Source organism: Chiloscyllium plagiosum, chromosome 27 (genome assembly GCF_004010195.1).
Source record: "Chiloscyllium plagiosum isolate BGI_BamShark_2017 chromosome 27, ASM401019v2, whole genome shotgun sequence".
NCBI lineage: Eukaryota > Metazoa > Chordata > Chondrichthyes > Orectolobiformes > Hemiscylliidae > Chiloscyllium > Chiloscyllium plagiosum.
In genome coordinates this window covers 49,124,902-49,150,527 of record NC_057736.1, presented here as the reverse complement: position 1 = coordinate 49,150,527, position 25,626 = coordinate 49,124,902, and the positions used below count along the sequence as shown (strand labels likewise).

At 43.7% G+C, this 25,626-nt stretch overlaps 1 protein-coding gene across 1 annotated transcript in view; it reads right to left on the bottom strand.

The window, feature by feature from the left end:
* nipal3 (NIPA like domain containing 3) overlaps window positions 1-25,626 on the bottom strand; it is a 58,706-nt gene that overhangs the window by 23,263 nt on the left and 9,817 nt on the right. Inside the window, exons 2-6 of the mRNA XM_043717986.1 lie at window positions 15,974-16,042; window positions 4,709-4,880; window positions 4,359-4,418; window positions 3,137-3,282; window positions 2,748-2,844 (exon numbers count right to left, since the gene is read on the bottom strand). Coding sequence (XP_043573921.1) covers window positions 2,748-2,844; window positions 3,137-3,282; window positions 4,359-4,418; window positions 4,709-4,880; window positions 15,974-16,042 — 544 coding nt within the window. The remainder of the gene's footprint in view (window positions 1-2,747; window positions 2,845-3,136; window positions 3,283-4,358; window positions 4,419-4,708; window positions 4,881-15,973; window positions 16,043-25,626) is intronic.

The window sequence follows — 25,626 nt, the reverse complement described above, 5'->3', positions numbered from 1 at the left end:
GTGGAATCTAAGGAGGTAGTTTGAGTTTTTTGCTTCTGTCTTTACGAAAGAAACGAACTTTGTAGTGAATGAAACCTTTGAAGAGCAGGTGTGCATGCTGGAATGGATAGAGATAGAGGAAGCTGATGTGCTGAAAATTTTGTCAAACATTAAGATTGACAAGTCGCCAGGCCCGGACCAGATTTGTCCTTGGCTGCTTTGGGAAACGAGAAATGCAATTGCTTCGCCACTTGCGAAGATCTTTTCATCCTCGCTCTCCACTGGAGTCGTACCAGAGGACTTGGAGAGTGGCAAATGCAATTCCTCTCTTCAAGAAAGGAAATAGGGAAATCCCCGGCAATTGCAGACCAGTAAGTCTCACGTCTGTCGTCTGCAAGGTGTTAGAAAGGATTCCGAGGGATAGGATTTATGACCATCTGGAAGAGCATGGCTCGAATAAATGCAGTTAATACGGCTTTGTGAGAGCAGGTCATGCCTCACAAACCTTATCGAGTACTTTGAGGATGTGACTAGAAAAGTTGATGAGGGGTCGAGCTCTGGATGTGGTGTATATGGACTTCAGCAAGGCATTTGATAAGGTTCCCCTTGGTAGGCTCATTCAGAAGGTCAGGAGGAACGGGATTCAGGGGAACATAGCTGTCTGGATACAGAATTGGCTGGCCAACAGAAGACAGCGAGTGGTAGCAGAAGGAAAATATTCTGCCTGGAAGTTTGTGGTGAGTGGTGTTCCACAGGGCTCTGTCCTTGGGCCTCTATTGTTTGTAATTTTTATTCATGACTTGGATGAGGGGATTGAAGGATGAGTCAGCAAGTTCGCAGATGACACAAAGGTTGGAGGTGTCGTTGATAGTATAAAGGGCTGTTGTATGCTGCAGCGGGACATTGATAGGATGCAGAGATAGGCTGAGAGGTGGCAGATGGAGTTCAACCTGGATAAATGTGAGGTGATGCACTTTGGAAGGTAAAATTTGAAAGCTGAGTATAGGATTAAGGATAGGATTCTTGGCAGTGTGGAGGAACAGAGGGATCTTGGTGTGCAGGTACATAGATCCCTTAAAATGGCCACCCAAGTGGACAGGGTTGTTAAGAAAGCATATGGTGTTTTCATTAACAGGGGTATTGAGTTTAAGAGTCGTGAGATCTTGTTGCAGCTCTATAAAACTTTGGTTAGACTGCACTTGGAATACTCTGTCCAGTTCTGGTCGCCCTATTATAAGAAAGATGTGGATGCTTTGGAGCGGGTTCAGAGGAGGTTTGTCAGGATGCTGCCTGGACTGGAGGGCTTATCTTATGAGGAGAGGTTGACTGAGCTCGGACTTTTTTCATTGGAGAAAAGGAGGAGAAGAGGGGACCTAATTGAAGTATACAAGATAATGAGAGGCATAGATAGTGTCGATATTTCCCAGGGCAGAAATGACTAACACGAGGGGTCATAGTTTTAAGCTGGTTGGAGGAAAGTATCGAGGGGATGTCAGAGGCGGGCTTTTTACACAGAGAGTTGAGAGAGCATGGAATGCGTTGCCAGCAGCAGTTGTGGAGGCAGGGTCATTGGGACATTTAAGAGACTCCTGGACATGCATATGGTCACAGAAATTTGAGGGTGCATACATGAGGATCAGTGGTCGGCACAACATCGTGGGCTGAAGGGCCTGTTCTGTGCTGTACCGTTCTATGTTCCACACAGACAATCATCTGAGGCTGGAATCAAACCTGGGTCCCCGGTGCTGTGAGGCAACAGTGCTAACCACTGAGCCGCCGTGCCGCCCTAATGTGTATTACGGTGGCATGGTGTGCATTTCTGTAAATAAATTGTGTATAATTATTGGCTCTAGTTTCTACCCTTCACAAACTGGTTCTCTGGTACAGAACACAATTGAGAGGTCGAGTGACAAAGGAGGTTGTAACCCACTGAAGGACCAAGTAACAACTAAATGCAATTCCATTTGCTTCCTTCAGTCTGGCTGTCTCAGTCATACAGTCTGATTGAATGGAGGATACTATTTAGTGATTGATGCTAATGCAGTCACTGAATTTTATTCACACCAGTCACAGTAAACTACAGTGAACTATTTCCTAGTGATAACTTTGCCCTGCTGAACAGAGCCCAGGGATAAGCAGCGAACAGGCTCTGAAGGTCAAGGTTTGAACACACTTTAGGGTAGTCAAGGGTACTAACTGCAAAACCTTAGGTGCAGACAGGCAAATGCAGCTACTTTGCAGCCGTGTGATCGGGCCCAGTGCACAAGGATGATATGCCACACTGACCAGCTTCACAATAACAGAGACCAAAAGGATTTGCCTTGCAGCAAGTAACATGCCTCCCAACTCCCCAGATCATTAGACAGCACCTACCAAACCCACAACCACTACTATCTAGAAAGACTATAGCAGAAGTTACATAGGAATGAATATCACCAACTGCACATTTCTCTCCAAATGTTTCCCCATCTTGACTGGGAAATATATTCCCGTTCCTTTACTGTCACTGGGTCAAAATTGTGGAACTAACCCCCCAACAGCATTGTGGGTTTACCTTCTGCACATGGACTGCAGTGGCTTATCACCACCTTCTGAAGGACAACTAGAGACAAGTAATAAATACTCGTTCAGCCAGCAATACCCACATCACATGAATGAATTCTTTAAAAAAACACTTTCTCGGGCAGATTGAACATTCACTGAGGGAGGAATCCAAGAATAAGCAGGAGAATGGAAGCTGATCCAAGACAGGGGAATTCTGCACTTACCCAGTAGAGCCACCAGCAGTAATATAATCAAAAGGTAGGCCACATTTTGTCTTTTGTAGAAGTACAGGAGGAGACAGAAAATAACGATCACCACAAGCTGAGATAAAGAAAAGAACAGGTCAGTGACGTGAAATTGGAACATTTAAATCAGAATCATTTCTGAAATATTGAGTGTTACCTGTGTTATGAATTGACAAACAAACAAGTATGGCTCCTCAAAGTCAGAAACACCCCCGCACCTCCCAAATCAGTTTCACACAGCGACTTGCTTTTTACCTTCACGACATGCCCCCATTCCAAACCTCTCTCCAACCCTGCCATCCTCCAACCTTTCTTACCTGTCATTCCCTCTGTCACCACCCCTCCTCCAGAGCTATCCTAATCCTTACCAGGTAGAGGAGGAATGGCCATCCTAGAAGATGCAGTTCCAGGTTCCTGCTGGAGAGCTGCTCATGAGTATTTGGTCCAAATGTGACCAGCAGATAGATTCCTATCACAGTCAAAGCGCAGCCAAGGAATGACAGTACGTAACGCCCTGCAACAAAAGGGAAAACAATAGGCAATGAGCTGCAATCCTTGCCTGGACTACTGCTTACATAATGGAAAGACAGCAACACCAATTCATAATGGTAAATAGCAGAGAAGGCAGTAACTTGGCCCATTGTGTTTATACTACTTCTTTAAAGATCCAAGAACTTCCAGTCGGGTGGCGGCGGAGTCAAATGCTTCAACTAGAGGTCATCCGCTCTGCCTGCTTTTTCTTTTTTTTAATCCATTTTCCTCCCTTCTCTTGTCCTCAGACACCCAGCCTCAGCCTCCAAAACAGGGACACCAGCGACCAGAGGCCCAGGACAGAGTGTGGCGGCAGCGCCGCAGTGCGGACCATAACAGAAAGCAGCAGTCAAATCAAAACGGAGGCCCCCTGCACTGGTCTGCTGCACTCTTGGATAGAGATCATAATGTTTGTCTTTTTAACTTTGCTTCTCGTTTCTCTGACCTATGATTATACTGAGCAGAGCTGTAAGTTAACATTTTTTCTTCATTTCTCTATTATGTAACTAAGGATTGTACTTAGGTACTCTGTACTTTATGATGGTGCTGTGTGTTGGTGACGTATCTGTAAATGAAGCTTTGTACAAAGGTACCTTTGTACCTAAGATGACACTAAGTGGCAACTTGAATTATTTATTCGTTTTCCATTTCAAATTGCCATTTATTGAATGCCCACATTTTGTCAGCCAATGATCACCATCTGACAGGGGTTGTTACAGCACAGTTGCATTTATTGCTGGATCAGTAATCCAGAGACCCAGTTAATGTTTTGGGATGTTGGGATTGAATCCCACCACAGCAGAAGGTGAAATTTGAATTCAATAAAAATCTGAAATTAAAAGTCTAATGACAGCCATGAAACACAGACCAATCGTTGTAAAAAAAAGCCTGTCCTTCTAGTCTATTATCTTCAGCACTGTTTGCTATTCTTACAAGTTTCATCAGAATGTCTATTGTACCTTGTGAATCCAAATTTAAGTCATAAATTAATATCAAAACATGCCAACATTTACAGAACAAGAATTCAGTGTAAAAGATATTTTCTCACTCAAGACTTACGCAGAAATTCTTGGGGTTTCCACTTGTCCCTCAGGAACAGAATTCCTAAAATTGAACTGGCTGATGAGATAAAAGATATAAATATAAAGATGAATTGTGCTCAGCATCTACCCATTCACACACGTAACCTTACCATCCTAGAACTTGCCTCCCAATAAGCACTGAGCACCTCCCATTCTCCCTCACTCTACCGTAAGACATATCCTCTCAACAGAATCCTCACTTTTCGAGATAATTTCTTCTATTGTAGGTACCACTGCTCCCTGCAGATCCTGTGTGAAACAATTGCTTTCCTTGCTCGAGATATAGTCTGCCCCACATGATACGAATCATTCAGAACAATTTCATACCAACAATGGAAACAGCACTGAGTGGAGTGACAAGTGATAGTGGAGCAAAGGCATATGAAATGAAGACTCCCAGCTCTCCTAGTAACATCAGCACCAATCCCAACCACCAAGTCTTCGTCCGGAAATACGACCGAGGGTCTTTGGTGCCTGATAACCGCACATGGCTGTATTTCTGTAACAAGAGATAATAGAGCATCATAAGAACATTACTGCAAAGAATGATGATTAATAAGGGGTGGGATGGGCAATGCTACGGGTTTGAGGCAAGGAGAGAGTTTGCAGAAGGGCCACAGAAGGCACGGAGCACACTAAGAGCAACGGAGGAACACAGGGTCATGGGGGTTGGAGGAGCATAGAGAGGTGAAAGGTGAGGGACAGGACAGACGGGGTGGTAAAACGGAGAGCAGAAAAATGAAAAGGCACATATAGCAAGATGGGAAGAGAACAAGGTGCACATTGTGGAGTTTCAGCCCATTTAGCCCAAATGTTTAAGATGCACTGATTTTAGCCTTCAGCAATTGAGAGATACAGGGATCAAACATTCAGAAACACTGAAAATCGGAGCAGGCCATTCAGCCCACTGAGCCCACTTCACCTTTTCAATATGGCCATGGCTGATCCTCCCATATCATTTCACACTTTCAGCTTCCAGAAATTTATGAAATATATACAGGGACTTTGCCTCCATAGCCTTCTGCAGTGGAGAATTCCACAGGTACCACACCTCTGTGGCAAACTTTCCTCTAATTTTGTTTTCTTCCTGGTGAACCTCAAATGTGTGCGTAGCTGCAACTTCTGAAACAAAGCCAATGCTGTGAATGGATTCGGTGTGGGCAGACCCTTCAGAGTGGCTGTATGGCTGCACAACTTAGAGAGAGTTACCCAGTGAAGAAATATCTCATTTCAGACCCAAGTTGCTTACTGTGCATCCAGAGACCATAATTCCCTATTCTTGTCTGCCACAGCAATGAGAAACATCATCTCTGCCTCTGCTTCCAGCCTTGTCAGAATCTTATGATTCCATAAAATGTAACTTAAATGAAGGGGAGATAGAATGTCAGCCACAATTCTACTGAATTCAAATTTCACCATCTGCTGTGGCGAGATTTGAACAGATTCCCAGAGCATTACCTGAGCCTTTGACTGATGTGTCCATCAATAATGCCACTGGGCCACTGCCTATCCATTAATAATAAATCTAATGGAACTTTTTGAGGATGTAATTAATAGAGTAGAAAAAGGGGAATAAGTAGATGTGGTGTATTTGGATTTTCAGAAGGCTTTTGGTAAGCCCCTCATAGGTGGCTAGTGAGCAATGTAGTGAGCACAGGAGTAATATATTGGCACAGATCAAAAATTGGCTGACAGAAAATAAACAATAGTAGGAATAGATGAGTTTTTCTTCTCCCAAGTACCAATACAAAGCTGCATAAGGTTGAAGGGAGAATGCAAGGAAGCTGTAACGGTGATTTGGATAAGTTGAATGAGTGGGCAAACACATGGCAGATGCAGTATAACATGACTAAATGTCAAGTATACACTTCAGTGTGAAAAACTGAAAGGAAGAGTATTGTTTAAAGTGTGATATATTGGGAAATGTGAATGCATAAATAGATTTAGGTATCCTTGTACACCTGTCAATAAAAGTAAATGGCAGATGCTGCAATTAATTAGTAAGCAACTGGTATACTCAGCGTTCATTGCAGGAGGATTTGCATTCAGAAGCAGGGATCTCTTAATGCAGTTAGAAAGGGGTTTGTCGAGACCACACCTGGAGTATTGATTACAGGTTTAAAGCATAGAAACATAGAAGATAGGAACGGGAGGAAGCCATTTGGCCCTTCGAGCCTGCTCTGCCATTCATCACGATCATAGCTAATCATCCAACTCAATAGCCTAATCATGCTTTCTCCCTTTGATCCCATTTGCCTCAAGTACTATATCTAACTAGACAAAAGTGAGGACTGCAGATGCTGGAAACCAGAGTTTAGATCAGAGTGGTGCTGAAAAAGCACAGCAGGTCAGGCAGCATCTGAGGAGCAGGAAAATCGACGTTTCTGGCAAAAGCCCTTCAGTCAGGAACGTACTATTTTTAACTGCCTCTTGAATACATTCATTGTTTTGGCATCAACTACTTCCTGTGGTAATGAATTCCACTGGCTCACCATTCTTTGGGTGAAGAAATCTCTCATCTCTGTCCTAACCAGTCTGCTCCAAATCCTCAGACTGTGACCTCTGGTTCTGGACCCACCCACCATCAGGAACATCCTCCCTGCATCGACCTTGTCTTATCCTGTTAGAATTTTATAATTCTCTTTGAGATTCCCCCCTCATTTGTCTGAACTCGAGCAAAAACAATCCTAAGCTCGTTAATCTCTCCTCATACGTCAGTCCCACCATCCCCGGAAACAGCCTGGGAAACCTTTGCTGCACTCCCTAGAGAGCAAGAGCATCTTCCCTCAGAGAAAGAGACCAAAACTGCACACAGTATTCGAGGTGTGGCCTCACCAAGCCTCTGTAAAACTGCAACAACACATCCCTGCTCCTGTACCCAAAACCTCTCACAATGAAGGCCAACATCCCACTTGTTTCTTTACCACCTGCTGCACCTGCATGCTGACCTTCAGTGACTGGTGCACAGCGATACCCAGGTCCCATTGCACACTCCTCTGTCACAATGTACAGCCGTTCGGGTAGTAATCTGCCACCTTGTTTTTGCTTCCAAAGTAAATAACCTCACATTTATCCAAATTATATGGCATCTGCCATTGATGTGCCCAACTCATCCAACCTGTCTAGATCATGCTGAAGGATCTCTGCATCATCGTCACAATTCACCCGACCACCCAACTTGGTATCATCTGCAAACTTTGGAGTTTGCACGTTCTCCCCGTGTCTGCGTGGGTTTCCTCCGGGTGCTCCGGTTTCCTCCCACAATCCAAAAATGTGCGGGTCAGGTGAATTGGCCATGCTAAATTGCCCGTAGTGTTAGGTTAAAGGGGTAAATGTAGGGGTATGGGTGGGTTGCGCTTCGGCGGGGCGGTGTGGACTTGTTGGGCCGAAGGGCCTGTTTCCATACTGTAAGTAATCTAATCTAATCTAATCATCTCTTATACAGGACTCTTTCATATGCTTGCTGAAAGGCCAAATATACCATATCTACTGGCTTCCCCCTGCCAACTCTACTTGTTACATCTTGATAGAATTCCAACAGATTTGTCAAGCATGATTTCCCCTTAATAAATCAACGTTGACTCTGTCCGGTCCTGCCACTGCTTTCTAAATGCTCTGCTATAAAGTCCTTGGATTCAAGAACTTCCCCACGACCAATGTTAGGCTTACTGGTCTACAATACCCTGGTTTCTCTCTATCTCTGTTTTTGAATATTGGAGTGAAATTAGCTACCCTCCAATCTGCAAGGACCGTTTCAGGGCCTTTGGATCTTAGGAGATGACCACCAATGCATCCAATATTTCTAGAGCCACTTCCATAAGTATTCTTTTTTTCATTATTCTTTTGTGGGACTTTGGCGTCGCTGGCTGGCCAGCATTGATAGCCCATCCCTATTTGCCCTTGAGAAGATGATGGTGAGCTGCCTTCTTGAATCATTGCAGTCACTTGCTATGGGTAGACCCACAATGCCGGTAGGGAAGGATTCCAGGATTTTGACCCAATGACTGTGAAGGAACAACGGTATATTTCCACGTCAGGGTGGTGAGTGGCTTGGAGGGGGACGTGCAGGTGCTGGTGTTCCCAAGTACCTGCTGTCCTAGTCCTTCTAGATGGAAGTGCTCATGGGTTTGGAAGATGCTGTCTAAGGATCTTTGGTGAAGTTATGCAGTGCATCATGTAGATAGTACACACTGCTCTATTGAGGGCCGGCGGTAGAGGGATTGAATGTTTGCAGATGTGGTGCCAATCAAACGGGTTGGTTTGTCCTGGACGGTGTCAATCTTCTTGAGTATTGTTGGAGAGGCACCCATCCAGACAAGTGACTTGTGCCTTGTAGATGATGGATAGACTTTGGGGTGTCAGGAGGTGAGTTACTCGCTGCAGTATCCCTAGTGTCTGACCTGCTCTTGTTGCCACTGTGTTTATGTGGTGAGTCCAGTTGAGATTCTGGTCAATGGTAACCTCAAGGATGTTGACAGTAGGGGATTCAGTGAATGTCAAGGCACAGTGTTTAGAGTGTCTCTTACTGGTGTGGCTGACTTCAGTAAAGCCTTTAATAAGGCTTGACATGGTAGGCTACTGGAGAAAATGCGGATGCATGGGATTGATGGTGATTTAGCAATTTGGATTTGAAACTGGCTTTCTGTAAGAATGCAACAAATGGTGGTTGATGGAAAATATTTAGCCTGGAGTCCAGTTACTAGTGGTGTGCCACAAGGATCTGTTTTGGGACCACTGCTGTTTGTCATTTTTATAAATGACTTGGGACACAGGCATAGGTGGATGGGTTAGTAAGCTTGCAGATGATACTCAAGTCGGTGGACTGTGTGGAAGAATGTTATACGTTGCAGGGGGACTTGGATAAACTTCAGAACTGGGCTGAAAGGTGGCAAACGGAGTTTGATGCACATAATGTGAGGTGATGCATTTTGGAAGAACAACAGGAAGACCGAATATTGGGTCAATGGAAAGATTCTTGGTAGTGTGGATGTGCAGAGGGATCTTAGTGTCCACGTACATAGATCCCTGAAAGTTGCCACCCAGGTTGATAGTGCTGTTAGGGCGGCATACGGTATGTTAGGTTTCATTGGTAGGGGGATTGAGTTCCGGAGCCGTGATGTCATGCTGCAAATGTACAAAATGCTAGTGCAGCCTCATTTGGAATACTGTGGAATATGGAAACAATGGGTTTCAGGAGGCAAGCGCTCTGCTGGTTAGAGTCAGACCTGGCACAAATGAAGATGATTGTGGTTGTGGAGGGTCAGTCATCTCAGCTCCAAGACATCTCTTCAAGAGTCCCTCAGGGTAGTGTCCTGGCCCAACAATCTTCAGCTGCTTCATCAATGACCTTCGCCGATGATTGCACAGTGTTCAGCACCATTCGCAACTCCTCAAATACCGAAGCAGATGTGCTCCAATACAACAAGATCTGGACAATATCCAGGCATGGGCCGACCAGTGGAAAGTAACATTCGTAGAACAATACAGTGCAGAACAGGCCCATTAGAGGAAGGAAGTGGAAGCATTGGAAAAGGTGCTGAGGAGGTTAACCAGGATGTTGTCTGGTCTGAAGCGACGGTCTTATGAGGAAAGGCTGAGGGACGTGGGTCTGTCCTCATTGGAGAGGAGGCGGCTAAGAGGGGCTTTAATAGAGACATTCAAGATGATCAGAGGCTTAGATAGGGTGGACAGTGAGAGACTTTTCCTAGGATGATGACATCTGCTTGGACGAAGGGGCTTTGCTGCAAATTGAGGGGTGATAGATTTAAGATGTTAGAGGCAAGTTCTTCACTGAGAGTGGTAAGGGCCTGGAATGCCCTACCAGCCAATGCAGTTAACCCAGCCACATTAGGGGCACTTAAACAGTCCTTGGATAAACATATGGATGATAATGGGATAGGTGTTGGGGGATGGGCATAGGTTGGCACAACATAGAGGGCCGAAGGGCCTGTTCTGCGCTGTGAGACAGCTCTCCCAATTTCGGCATTAGTCCCCAGATGTTGGGGAGGAGGACTTTGCATGGTTGACAGGGCTGTTTGTGTTTTTGCCGATGTCTTTTCCAGTTCTGTGGTTTCATTTCTTTACTGCGACTTTCTAGTGATTGATACAACTGAGTGACTTACTAGGCCATTTCAGAGGGCAGTTGAGAGTCAATTACATTGCTGTGGCTCTGGAATCATATGCAGTCTAGAACAGATAAGGATGGCAGATTTCCTTCCCTAAAGGACATTAGTGAATCAGTTTTTATGACAATTGACAACAGTTTCATGGTGATCAGTCGACCCTTAATTCCAGATTTTTTAAAATTAGCATTCATTATCTGGGTTTCTGGATTAATAGTTGAGCGATAATACCAGTAGGCCATCACCACCCCTAAATGGGAGGAAGAGGGGATAATAGATTGCAGGCCCTGGACATTTGTCCGTCTTCGATCCCATCAATTTTCCCAGCATCATTTCTCTACTAATATTGATCTCCCTCAGTTCTTCCATCTCACTAAATCTTGCATTCTCCAATATTGCTGGCATCTGATTTGTGTCCTCTTTTGGGAAGACAGAACTAAAGTATGATTTCAGTTGCTCAGTCATTTTTTTGCCATCGAGAGTGTGCAGCAGAAGTTCATGTGACACATACGGAGATGGCAGGATATCCCAAAAGGAGAACGGGAGTGGTGACAGGACTCTCTCTATGACAAGAGGTTTGACTGGGTCTATATTTACTACAGTTTACAAGGATGGGGCAACATGATGGCTCAGGGGGTTAGCACTGCAGCCTTAACGCCTCAGCTCGCCGTTTGTGTGGTTTGTTTTATTAGATTCCCTACAATGTGGAAACAGGCCCTTCCACCCAACAAGTCCACACCGATCCAGTTCCCTCGGACTAATGCACCTAACACAATGGGCAATTTAGCATGGCCAATTCACCTGACCTGTGCATCTTTGAACCATGGAAGGAAACCGGAGCACCCGGAGAAAACCCACGCAGACACGGGGAGAATATGCAAACTCCACACAGACAGTCACCTGAGGCTGGAATTGAACCTGGGTCCCAGGCACTGAGAGGCAGCAGTGCTAACCACTGAGCCACCGTGCTGTTTGCGCATTCTCCCAGTGTCTGCATGGGTTTCCACCAGGTGCTCCCATCTCTTCCCACAGTGCAAAGATTTACAGGTTAGGTGGATTGGCCATGCTAGATTGCCATGTAGCATCCAGGTGGATGTATCATCTAGGTGGATTAACCATAGCAAGTGTGGGGTTATAGGACATGGGGCTGGGTCTGTATGGGATGCTCTTCAAAGGTTCAGTGCAGAATTAATGGGTCAAATGGCCTCTTTCTAACTACAGAGATTCTATAATTCGGAGAGGTTGTCTTATTGAAAGTCGACCAGGGCTCAACAGACTGGATGTATGGGAGATGTTTCCCTGGTTGTGGGACTCTAAAACCAAGCTTCAGAGTATCTGGATATTGGTAAGCCATTTTGGATTGAGATGAGGATACACTTACTTCACTCAGAGTAGTGAAGCGTGGAATTCTCTACCATAGAAGGCTGTGAAGCCAAGTCATTTAGCATACTCAAGGAGAATATAAACACATCTGTAAATTTTAAAAAGGTATCAAGGTGTATGGGGAAAAAGCAGGAATAGAGCAGCCATGATAATTGAATGGCAGAGCAAGCTCAAAGTAAAATGCCTACTCCTGCTCCTAGTTGCATGTTATAGTTCCATGCTATTCAATCACTCCTGAAAGAACAATCCTGTTACTCTAAAAATCAAATACTGTAACCCCTCTAAGTCAAATCTATTAAACAAACATGAAGTAAGGAATAGACCATTCAGCCTCTCAAATCAGCTCTGCCAAATTGATCTGATTGTCACCTTAGATTCACATCAGTCTACCTGATAAGCATGGGTTCAACTCCCACACTGGCTGGAGGTCACCACAAAAGATTCGCCTTCTCAACCTCTTCCCTCTTCTGAAGCTTGGTGACCCTCAGGTTAAACCACCACAAGTCATCTCTCTCTTGTCAGAGAATAACCCTATTGTTCTCTGGGACAATGGTGACGTTATCTTCTACCCCAATAACCCCTCACCACTTACTTAACAAGAATCTATTTATCACTGTCTTAAAAATAGTCGAGAATTCTGCTTCTCCACCTTCTTTGCTCTTAGAAAAGAATTTCGCAAATGAAGTGGTCAATTGCCTGTTATTGAAACAGAGGCCCCTAATTTCAGATGTCCACACAAGAAGGAACATCCTCTCCATATCATCCTCCTTGGGTAGAAAACAAAAATGTATGCAGCATGGAGTGCAGAAGTCCCAAAAAAGGCTTTGTACTTACCTGGATCACATGAGCACAAATGTGCTTTACAGCCAGCTTTGCCCTTCAGCCCTCGACATTGGGCCAACTTTTTATCCAAGATCAAACTAACTGATATACCCTTCATTATACTATCATCCATGTGCTTATCCAAGAGTCATTTAAATGTCCCTAATGTATCTGACTCTACCACCACTGCTGGCAGCATTCCACGCACCCACCACACTCTGTGTAAAGAACCTACTTCTGACATCTCCCTTATACCTTCCTCCAATCACCTTCAGCTTATGAAGTATAATCATTGTGTCGATGTAAGAAACAAAGCAGCCATTCACACACAGTGGAACCCCAGAAACAAAAATCTGATAAATACCAGATAATTTGCTTTTGTGTTGGTGACTGAGGAATCAGTACTTGGAAATACTTTACTGCTTGCTATATTACGCTATGCAAACCTCAAACTTTTTTAAAAGTGCTAAAATCATTTGGAATTCTAAAGGTGCCAGAGTCCCTATACCAACCAATCTGTAAATAGCTCTAAATAGTGTTAACGGCCATTTAACTGCAATGAATGCCTGGGCAAGTTGGAACATGCAACTCCAAAATAGCACTGCAAACACTCAATTAACATTGCACACTGATTAATGTCACAAATCAAACTGAATTGCATGATATTGGCATGCCTTATGTGCACACTAATCTCTTTACGAATGTCATCTAGTGAACTCCACCTCACAAGGGTCAGCACAAGTCAGAGGAGCCATTTTAGAATCAAAGAATCCAGAAACTGACCAAGAAACTAGGCACTACAGAACAAATCACACCTCCTGCACATCTACCTTGAAGAACTCCTTCATACTTTTAATCGACTAAAACAGAAATTGTTGGAGTACTTGGGGGAAAAAAAAAGTAAATGTTTCGGGTCCAGTGACCCTTACAGTCATAAAGACACTCAGAATGGAACAGACCCTTCGGCCCAACTCATCCATGCCGACCACATATCCTACGTTAATCGCATCCCATTTGCTAGCATTTGGCCCATTTCCCTCTAAACCCTTCCTATTCATATGCCCATCCAGATGCCTTATAAATGTTGTAATTGTACCAGCCTTCACCACTTCCTCTGGCAGCTCATTCTATACACGTACCACCCTCTGCACAAAAATGTTGCACCTTGGGTCCCTTTTAAATCTTTCCCCTCTCACCTTAAACATATGCCCTCTAGTTTTGGATTCGAACTCCGACGTACCAGGGAAAAATAGCCCTAGCCTATTCAGACTCTCCCTATAGCTCAAACTCTCCAACCCTGGCAACATTGTATATCTTTTCTGAACCCTTTCAGGTTTCACAACATCCTTCCTCGAGCATGGAGACCAGATTTGAACACAGTATTCCAAATGCCCTGAACAGTTGCAACTTGTACTCTCAAGTCTGATACTCAATGCACTGACCAAGGAAGGCAAGCAAACCAAACGCCTTAACTCTTCTACCTACTGGCGACTCTACTTTCAAGGAACAATGAATCAGCATTTCATGGTCTCTTTCTTCAGCAACATTCCCCAGGAGCTTACCATTAAGTGTACAATTTGCCCCGATTTGCCTTTCTAAAATGCAACACTTCACATTTAGATAACTTAAACTCCATCTGGCACTTCTCAGCCCATCTGATCAAGGTCCCGTTATCCTTTGAGATAACCTTCTTCACTGTCCACTACACCACCAATTTTGGTATCATCTGCAAACTTACTAACCATACCTCCTATATTCACATTCAAATCATTTAAAGAAATTACAAAAAACTGTGGACCTAGCACAGATCCTTGCGTCACACAGGTCTCTAGTCCAAAAAGCAACCTTCTACCACCACCCTCTGTCTCCTATCTTCCAGCCAATTGTGTATCCAAATGGCTTGCTCTCCCTGTAATTCCAAGTGATTTAGCCTTGTTAACTAGTCTGCCACACGGAATCTTGTTGAATGCATTAATCAAATCTATATAGATCACGTCTCCCACTCTGCCCTCAATCCTCTGTTACCTCTTCGAAAGATTCAATCAAGTTAGTGAGACACAATTTCCCATGCACAAAGCCATTTGACTATACCTAATCAGTCTCTGCATTTCCAAATTTATGTAAATCATGTCTCTCAGGATTCCCTCCAACAACATCCAGTCTTCCAGCACCTCATCTGTGCCCTTCTTGACCCTTCTTCAATTCAACTGCAGACTTCAAGCATATGCATTTATAGAGTCATAAAGTCATAGAGAAATACAGCACAGAAACAGATCCTTCAGTAGTCCTTGATTTTACTTTCACAATTTCAAGTGCTTTTGTTCAACTTTTTTTAAAAAAAGTAATAAGGTCCTGTTCAATCTTTCTCAATTATTGTATCTCAGTTCTGGAACAATCCTCGAGAATCTATTTTGCACTTCCTTGATTCTTCCATAGCCTTACTATAGACAGAGCTTAAAACTGCAAAGACTACAGCCTGGCCAGGGAGTCTTCTGTAATTTATATTAAATTATAAATTCAATACAATCAATCAAGGATAAATAGGTCATTCTCAGGCCATTTCCTCGCACATTCACAAATCCCTTCATTAATGTTTAAATGAAGAACTAAAGAGTGCTTGAAAGGTGGCATCAGAATAAAATCTCCCCATATATTGCAAAAATGAAGTTGGCGACAGTAGCCTGGATGAACTGACGAGTATATTTGGGATATTTCCTCGAACACTACATTCTGGAATCAAACCAATTATAGACCCGTACTGCATAATCCAACAGGACTAATTGAAGTCCTCTAGCTTAGACCAAGTGTCATTCAGTTTGAGGGCAATAAATTTTGGTCTGAAACTAATGTCTCCAAATTAAACAAAGGCAATTACAATCACATGAGGACAGTGTTAACTGAAGTGAAGCAAGTAAATAGGTTAAAATTGAAGATGCTGGAGAAGCAAAGATTAGTGGGAGCCCTGAAGATTGGGAAAATTTTAAAATCAAGAAGTTTGCATATAAATACAGTCAGTTGCAAGGAAGGTACAGACAGCATTGTGCTAGCTAATGCTGTTTTAAGTACCTATGCAGAGACACACTTGGTCCAGGGAAATAAATGCAAGATGCTTTAACCACATGTAAAATGCAAACACACCTCATTTCTCCAGAATTCATTCCATGCATCAGCAGGTATTAGTGTTCAGATGCACAGGCACTACAACAGCCACAAGGATCACTATCAGCAAACAACTTAGAACTCAATTCCCAAAGCAGAAACTCACCTGCACATTCAGAGAGATACTGATGACAAGATTCCCAAAGATGGCCAACAACGTTCCAATCAGATTTTCCTGTTAATGAAAACAAGAAGCAGTCAGCAAGTGACAGAACCAGCTCCAACACCAACAGTGCTCAGATTTAGATAACAAAGCACTAAAACCTCATTACTTCTTCACTCAGCCTTTTAGCTTCTATGCTCCCAAATTTTTACTTTAATACAATCACCTTTCATTTTTCTGAATTCCAGAGAAAATAGGCCTGTTCTACACAGCTTAATCTCTCACACCTAATTTAAATTGCTCAACCACTAGGCAAGTGCTCAGTGGACATGTTAATCTCCATCACAGCAGTAGCATAATATGAATTCAACTAATTAATAAATCTGCAGTCAAATGGTGGTCTGTAGTTCAACATGGAAGGAAAACCTCTGATTGTCATAAAATTCCACTGCTTCCTTGATGACCCTGAACATATGAATCCTACCCTCTTAGCTAGATTGAGCTACATGCAACTCCAAACTCATTGCAATGTGGTTTACTCTATTCTACCCTCCAAAAGAGTCAAACAACCTATAACAAGAAGTCAAAAACTACACAAACTTGGATTGACAAGTAGCCAGTAACATTCACATCACACAAAGGCCAGGCTATGATAATTTCCAGTGAGAGAAAATCTAACCACTCCTCCTTGACATTGTGATGTTACCATCACAGAATTCTCCACTATCAACACCTTGGGTGTTACCACAGGCCAGAAACTCAACTAGACTCACCAAGCAAAACCAGGGGTTACAAAAGCAGGTCAGAGACTAGGTATCTTGCAGTGAGTAATTCACCTCCTGACTCTCCAGAGCCTGTCCACCATCTACAAGGCACAAGTCAGGAGTTATGATGGAATACTCTGTAGCTGCAACAACACTCAAGAGGTTTGACACCATCCAGGACAAAGCAACCCGCTTGATTGGTGCCATTTCTATAAGCATCCATTCTCACCACACCAATACTGAGTTCAACAATTTTTGGGCCTTAGCTCTCTCATGTCCTTACCCCAATCCCCGCACACCAGGCCTTGCTATCACATGGTCTGGTATTACACACTAGTCATTAACAGTCCCCATTAACAGCCATTCACTTCCTAGCCTGACTGGTATCCATTCTTTATCTATCCAACTGGTCTTCTCTGTTTGTGGTGCATCACCACAAATCATTTACTCTTTATCCCTTCACTCAACCTTATCTTCGGCTTAAAAACCAACATTTTCTTTCCTGTCATCAATTCTGAGGAAAATCACTAGACCAGAAATGTTAATTCTGATTTTTCTCCACGGATGCTGCCTGACCTGAGCCTTTCCAGCAATGTCTATTTTTTGTTTGATTTCGAGCATCCACAGTTCTATTAGTTTTTGTTGAATAAAGGGACCTTTTCAGGATGGTAGCCAGTGACTAGTGAAGCTCCACAGGGATCAATGTTGGAACAACTATTCATGTTATATATTAATCATCTGGACAAAGGAGTTGAGGGCATTTTGTCATCGGCAAACTTAGCAACAAAAATGGAGGAGAGACAAGTAGTAATGAGATGGGAAGGATGCAGAAGTGAGAGTGTGTCTCAGGTATGAAGAGATAGGGAAAGAGTAAAGTTTTGAGTTTTGTGAAACAAGAGGTTCAGCTGAGCTTGACGTTAATCAGATAAGAACTTACAATTAACAATGGGGTGCTGGAAGCAAGGGTAATGAGTTAACAAGGTGGAAAAGCCATTTAACAATATGTACAGCCATTTAACAATATTGGAAGCATTCAGTACATATGATCAGTTTAGCAGGGAAAAATATCCATTACACGAATCCAGTTAACAAGGTTAAGAACATTCATTGTATAATAGTAAGAGGCTTGGTCTTTGCTATTGATACTCATTGATTGTAATGGTCACCCAATCAATATGTATTTGCCTTATTTGGATGCTCCTCCCTGTAAAATAACTATATAGTTCATTGAGAAACTATTGTTTGAGAGAAGACAGAGAACTTGTGTCTCTGTGCACATGTGCAGTCGTTCTCTCTCTCTCTAGGGCCCAGAATAAAGATGAAGGAGGTAAAACTACACTGTCTCTGAGCGTTTTGCTTCAATTGAGGCGGGTGGACAGGATGACAATCCTGTAGCCTGACAAATGGTATATAAATGCAAGTTTTAATTTGAGCAAAAAGGGGGAAAAAGTGCTCTTGAAAGGCTTGTTTTAAGTGTGGATTTAGAGTCAGAAATTTACAGCATGGAAATAGGCCCTTCGACCCAACTTGTCCATGCTCCCCTGTTTTCACACTTAGTCAAGTCCTATTTGCTTGCATTTGGTTCACATCCTTCAATACCTATCCCGTCCAAATGTTTAAGAGACAGAATTGTACTCGTCTCCACTACTACCTCTGGCAACCCATTTCAGACATTCACCACCCTCTGAGAAAAAAAATGCCCCTCTGGGCCCTTTTCTATCTCTCCCCTCTCACCTTAAACCTATGCCTTCTAGTTTTAAACTTCGCTACCATGTGGAAAGGCTGTTGGCTACCTACCTTATCTACGCCTCTCATGATTTTATGGGCCTCTATAAAGTCACTCAATCTTCTACGCTCCAGGGAAAGAAGTCCCAGCTTATCCAGCCTCTCCTTGTAATTCAAACTTTCCAGTCCATGTAGCATCACAGTAAATCTTTTCTGCACTCTTTCTATTTAGATGACATTCTTTCTATAATCGGATGACCAAAACTGCACATAGTACTCCAAGTGTGGCCTCACCAAAGTTTTGCAACAAGACATCCCAACTCCTTAGCATGCCAAATGCCTTCTTCACTACCAATTTAAAACAGTTTTCCAACTATGATGAGTGTAGCCAAAGGCTTACTGATAAATACTTAATTGTGTGACATACAAGTTATGAGTTACTGAAATTCAAGTATTATAGTACTTTGCACTCAAATGTTTCAAAATTTAATACATCTCAATCCCACTTTCTAAAAACATACAACTAAGTGTAAAACTTGCTGGAATCTTAAAGGGAAGGACAAACAACTTATCAGCATACCCTTATAATCTATTAAAAAGCTGGTCTGCTTAAGCAAACAATGCCATGCTAGTGAACCCATTGCTTCTAAGCAATCATAAACTTGGTTTAATTATGTTTTTCTTTTATAAAGTTATAAAAAGGATTGAATTAGTCACTATCCACATTATCTCAACACTTTCATTCAAATTCAGCAAATTAAAAAATACTATTTCACACTTTTAAAATGTATTTTCTATGCATTTATGTTTTCGTTCATTTATTTCAGTTTTTCATGCGGCAAGTTGTAACTTTTCTTCCTCCAAATTCAACCAAGAATTTTAACAGGAATAGCCCAAGCACTAATGTTCATTCAGAATAAATAAGGCACCAAACACTAATTTGCACATCTCAAGACATAATTAAAAGCAATTTGATTGTCACAGTCAGCATAAAGGAACATTATTAGGCAATATTTTAAATTAGTTGAATTGTTAATATCACCCTGATTAAGAAAAGTAGCAAATAGCTTTCATGATGAAAATAAACCAAAGGTTACCAACACCGGGTCTGCATTTTTTGTTGTGGAATATCACATATGCCCATACAGTGGCAAACATGGTGTGTCAGTGGTTAGCACTGCTGCATCACAATACCAGGGACCAGAGAGTTTACACGTTCTCACAGTGTCTGCGTGGGCTTCCTCTCACAGTCCAAAAGATGTGCAGGTTAGGTGGATTGGCCATGCTGAAATTGTTTGTAGTGTTTAGGGATGTGCAGAAGGGGTGAATAAGCCATGGTAAAATGCAGGGTTATGGGTATGATAGGAGGCTGGGTGTGGGTGGGGGTGGGATGTTCTTCAAAATGTGCAGACGTGATAGCCAAATTGCCACGTTGTGCACTGTAGGAGTTCTATGATACAGATCTAACAATCTTTCTTATTTCATGCAGATGATAAAAGGAACAAAGTGAACATAACATACATGGTCAAATAAACAGCCACAGTCCACAAAATAAATATAGAAAATGCTGGAGAAACTCAGCAGGTCTGGTAACACTGGTTGATTCTGAGGAGTCATAATACACTCAAAATGTTAACTGTTTCTCACTCCACAGATGCTGCCAAATAGTCAGAGTTGTATAGCACAAAAACAGACCCGGAGTTCCAATTTGTCCATGCCGACCAGATATCCCAAGTAGATTTAGTCAGCATTTGGCCCAAAACCCTCTAAACCCTTCCTTTTCATATACCCAACCGGACGCCTTTTAAATGTTGTAATTGTATCCTTGCACACATGCACCATCTTCTGTATGAAAAAGTTGCCCCTTTTAAATCTCCTTCTCTCCTCACTCCTTCCCCCCCCCCCACCCACAAAATAAAAATCTACGCCAGTTTTGGGCTCTGCTGTGTTGAGGAAAAGACCTTGGCTATTCACCTTATCTATGCCCCTCATGACTTTATAAACTTCAGTGTGGTCACCCCTCAGCCTCTGATATTCTAAGAAAAATAGCCCCGGTTGATTCAGCCTCTCCCTATAGCTCAAACTCTCCAACCTGGCAACATCCTTGTAAATCTTTCTGAATCCTTTCAAGTTTAATAACATCTTTCCTACGGGAAATGTGGGATGACAGAAGGACCTGTACATGCTCGGGAGGATAGCAAAGTAGCAACAGATGGAATATCATAAGTCGGAGAAACAGGAGTAGATCAGCTGGACCTAGAGGCTGCTCTGCCGTTCAATAAGATCATGGCTGATCTTTCTGGGGTCTCAGCTCCACTTACTCATCCTCTCGGACCTGTACATGCTCGGAGGATAGCAAAGTAGCAACAGATGGAATATCATAAGTCGGAGAAACAGGAGTAGATCAGCTGGACCTAGAGGCTGCTCTGCCGTTCAATAAGATCATGGCTGATCTTTCTGGGGTCTCAGCTCCACTTACTCATCCTCTCACTATAACCCTTAATTCCTTTACAATTCAAAAAAATCATTTATCTTAGCTTTAAAAGCATTTACAAGGGCTAAAGTACAAGAGCAGAGATGTCATCCTGAGGCGTTATCAGGCTCTAGTCAGACCACATTTAGAGCACCATATCTATGGAAGGATAATGTTGCCTTTGGAGACGGTTCAGAGGAGGTTAACAAGATAGATCCTGGAAATGGTAGGATTGTCATATGAGGTGCAGTTGAGAACTCTGGGTCAATATTCAATGGGGCTGAAGATGGAAGGATGAGGGGAATCTTTCAAACTTAGATAATACTGAGAAGCCTGGATAGAGAGGACAGTGGAGAAAATATTTCCAATTGTTTTTTAAAACTTTATTAATTTTGTAGGATATGGGTGTTACTGGCTGACCAGCCTTTATTGTCCATCTCTAGTTGCCCTTGAGAATTTGGAGGTGAGCTGGCTTCTTGAACTGTTACAGTCCACCTGCTGTGGGTTGACACACAATGTTATTAGGGAGGGAGTTCCAAGATTTTGACCCAGCAACAGTGAAGGAACAGCAATATATTTCCAAGTCAGGATGTGATTGACTTTGATGGGAATTTGAAGTTGATGGTTTTCCCATGCACCTGCTGCCCTTGTCCTTCTAGATGGAAGTAGTTGTACATTTGCAAGATGCAGTCTGAGAATCTTTGGAGAACTTCTGCATTGCATCTTGTAGGTAGTACACACTGCTGTTACTGAGCATTGGTGGTGGAGGGAGTCGATGCTTATGGATGTAGTGCCAATCAAGCACATGGTGACAAGCTTCTTGACTGTTGTTGGGGCTGCACTCATCCAGGCAAGTGGGGAATATTCCACCACACTCCTGACTTGTGCCTTGTAGATGGTGAGCAGACTTTCAGCAGTCAGGTGGTGAGTTCCTCACAGCAGTATTCCTAGCCTCTGACTTGTTCTTATAGCCACTGTGTTTATGTGGTTTCTGATTAATCATAACCCCCAGGATGTTGATAGTGGGAGATTCAGTAGTGGTAACACCCCCATTGAATGCCAAGGGGCAGTGGTTAGATTGTCTTTTATTTGTGATGGTCATAATTTGACATTTGTGTGGCATGAATATTACTTGCCAAGATATTATCCAGAGCTCGTTGCATTTGAACGAGATGAATTTCTTCAGTATCTGAGGAGTCACAAATGGTGCTGAACATTGTGCAATCAGCAAGCATCCCCACTTCTGACCTTATGGTGGAAGGAAGGTCACTGATGAAGCAGGTGAAGATGGTTGGGACGAGGACACTACGTTGAGGAACTCCTGCAGAGATGTCCTGGAGCTGAGATGACTGACCTCCAACAACCACAACTATCTTCCTACGTATAAGGAATGACTCCAACCAGTGGAGTGTTTGACCCCGATACCCATTGCTTGCAGTTTTTCCAGGAATCCATGATGCAACAAATGGTTGATGTCAAGGGCTGTCACTCTCCTCTCACTTCTGGATGTCAGCTCTTTTGTCCATGTTTGTAATGAGGTCAGAGCCGAGTGGCCTTGGCAGAACCTGAACTGGGCGTCACTGAGCAGGTAATTGCTGAGCAAGTTTTATATTTTTTTTTGAATCTTTATTCAATTTCCACCGTCAGGAAGATAGGAAAACACCCGGGAGGCCAGTGACAAACACTGCCCTTCACATCAAAGGGCAGTGCTGTGTGATCAAAACAGTGAAGGGGGGGGTATACTGCTGACAACCTCCATCAATTTACTGACAATTGAGGGATGGTAATTGGCCAGGTTGGATTTGTCCTGCAGCAGGACATACTTCAGCAATTTTCCATTGTCAGGAAGATGCCAGTGTTGCAATTATTCTGGAACAGCTTGGCCAGGGGAGCAGCACGTTCTGGAGCACAAGTATTATTGCCGGAATGCTATCAGGGCCAGTAGTGTTTACAGTATCCGGTGCTTCCAGCCATTTCTTGATATGACATGGAGTGAATCAAACTGGCTGAAAACTGGTTTATGTGATGCTGGGGACCACTGAAGGCAGCCAAGATGGAACATCTACGTGGCACTTCTGGCTGAAGATTGCTGCGAAAGCTTCAGCCTTATACACTGATGTGCTGGGCTCCTCCATCATTGAGAATGGGGATATTTATGCAGCCTCCTGCTCCAGTAAGCAGTTTAATTGTCTACCATCATTCACGACTGAATGTGGCTTCAAGCTTAGAGCTGATCCGCTCGTTGTGGGATTGCTTAGCTCTATTAGTTGCTGCTTATACTGTTTGGCATGCAAGTAGTCCTGTTTGGTGGTGAAGTGGGAGATGGCACGAGTCAGGTTGACACTCGGCACACAGACACACAAGATGGCTGCTGAGCCACCAGTTGGCCCCTTGATATATAAGGACCTAGTTGCCAGCCCTACCAAGTTTTCACTATTCCCCCTCACTGAGCAGAACGATCGGTTGTCAGCAAAGACCTTACCTTCATCCCACTCCTTCCACGCATCAATTGATTCAATACACGTTGTGACATTGAACAATTCCTCCGCCACTGAGCTTACTTTTTCAATCAAGACCCCGCCCACCTTCCAAGGACCCCTTCACATACCTCCAACACACCCCATCCACCTGGACACCCCGTGCTGGTCTGTTACCTGCCCTCGATTTCTTTATTTCCAACTGCTGCAGAGACATTAACCACCTCAACCTGTCCACCCCTTCTCCCACTCCAACCTCTCAGCATCACCACGCGCAGCCCTCCACTCCCTCCGCTCCAACCTCAACATTAAACCAGTGTTCAAAGGGGGGGATGCAGTGATAGTTTGGTGCACTGACCTCTACATCACTGAAGCCAGGCACCCAACTCGAAGACAATCATCTAACAGACCGTACACAACTTCATCACCTCAAAGAATCTCCCACCCACAGCTTCCAATCTCAGTTTGGGAACCCCACACTACTAGATTCTACCTCCTACCCAAGATCCACAAGCCTGACCACCCCAGGCGACCCATCATCTCAGCCTGTTCCTGCTCCACTGAAATCATCTCCATATACCTCGAAACTATCCTACCCCCGGGTCCAGGAACTCCCCACATACGTTCGGGACACCACCCACACCTTTCATCTCCTCCAACACTTCCATTTCCCCAGTCCGCAACGTCTCATCTTCACCATGGACATCCAGTCCCTCCAGCTGCCATGACCAAGGCCTCCAAGCCCTCGTTTCTTACTCTCTCGATATCCCCACCTGTACCCTTCCACTGACACACTTATTCGTTTGGTTGAATTGGTCCACATCCTCAATAATTTCTCCTTTGAATGAAAGGGGTAGCCATGGGCACCCACATGGGCCCCAGCTTTGCCTGCCTCTTTATCGGCTACGTAGAACAGTCTATCTTCCGGATTTACGCTGGCACCACTATCCACCTTTTCCTCTGCTACGTTGATGACTGCAGTGGCACCACCTCGTGCTCCTGCGAGGAGTTGAGTAGTTCATCAAGTTCACTAACACATTCCACCCCGACCTTAAGTTCAACTGGACCATCTCTGACACCCCCCTCCCCTTCCTGGAGCTCTCCATCTCCATCAATGGCGGCCAACTCAACACAGACATTTTCTCAAACCCACCGATTCCCACAGCTACCTGAATTACACCTCCTCACACCTGCCTCCTGCAAAAATACTATCTCCATTCCCAGTTCCTCCACCTCTGCTGCAACTGCTCCCAGGAGGACCAGTTCCACCAAAGAACACATCAGATGGCCTCCTTCCTTAAAGACCACAATTTCCCCTCCATATAGTTGAAGATGCCCTCCAACACATCTCATCCACATCCCGCACCTCTGCTCTTGAACCCCACCCCTCCAACCACAAGAACTGAACCCCTGGTCTTCACCTTCCACCCCACCAATTTCAATGTACATCGCATCATCCGCCGACATTTCAACTGCCTGCTGAAGTGTCTGGGTACAGCCAACACCTTGATATAGACTCAATACAAAGTGATAATAGCCAGGGCTGCAGTAACTGTCCTTCTCAGGAAGGGTGATTAGCACTCATTCCTACAGCAATGGACTTCCACGCAGACATTGAAACTGAAGTCTGCATTGAAACTAACAACAAACCATGCTGAAATTAACAAAGGCTGCGCTAGAACTGACAATGACTGTATCAAAACTATCAATGAGTCTGCAATGATTACAATAAACAAATTAAAAATCACAACACCAGGTTGTGGTCCAACAGGTTTAATTGGAAGCGCTAGCTTTCAGAGCGCCGCTCCTTCATCACGTGGTTGTCAGGTGGATGAAGGAGCAGCACTCTGAAAGCTAATGCTTCCAAATAAACCTGTTGGTCTATAACCTGGTGTTGTGATTTTTAACTTTGTACTCCCCGGTCCAACACCAGCATAAACAAATCATGTTACAAAGACAATAACCTCATCACTGACCTGTTGTATCACAAGATGTATAAAGGTATTTTGACATGTGTCCTGGATTGAGAGAGGAATCACAGCTGACCACTGAGCTGTTGGCGTCTTTCTCTCCCCAGAGCTCCGGCATTTCCTTGTACAATAAACTCTGTCATCAAACTCCTACTCTGACTCAGAAACTGGTGATTTTCCCCATAACAATGGCTTCATCACGCTGACACCTCACTTTCAGGTATGCCTGGTGCTGCTCCTGGTATGG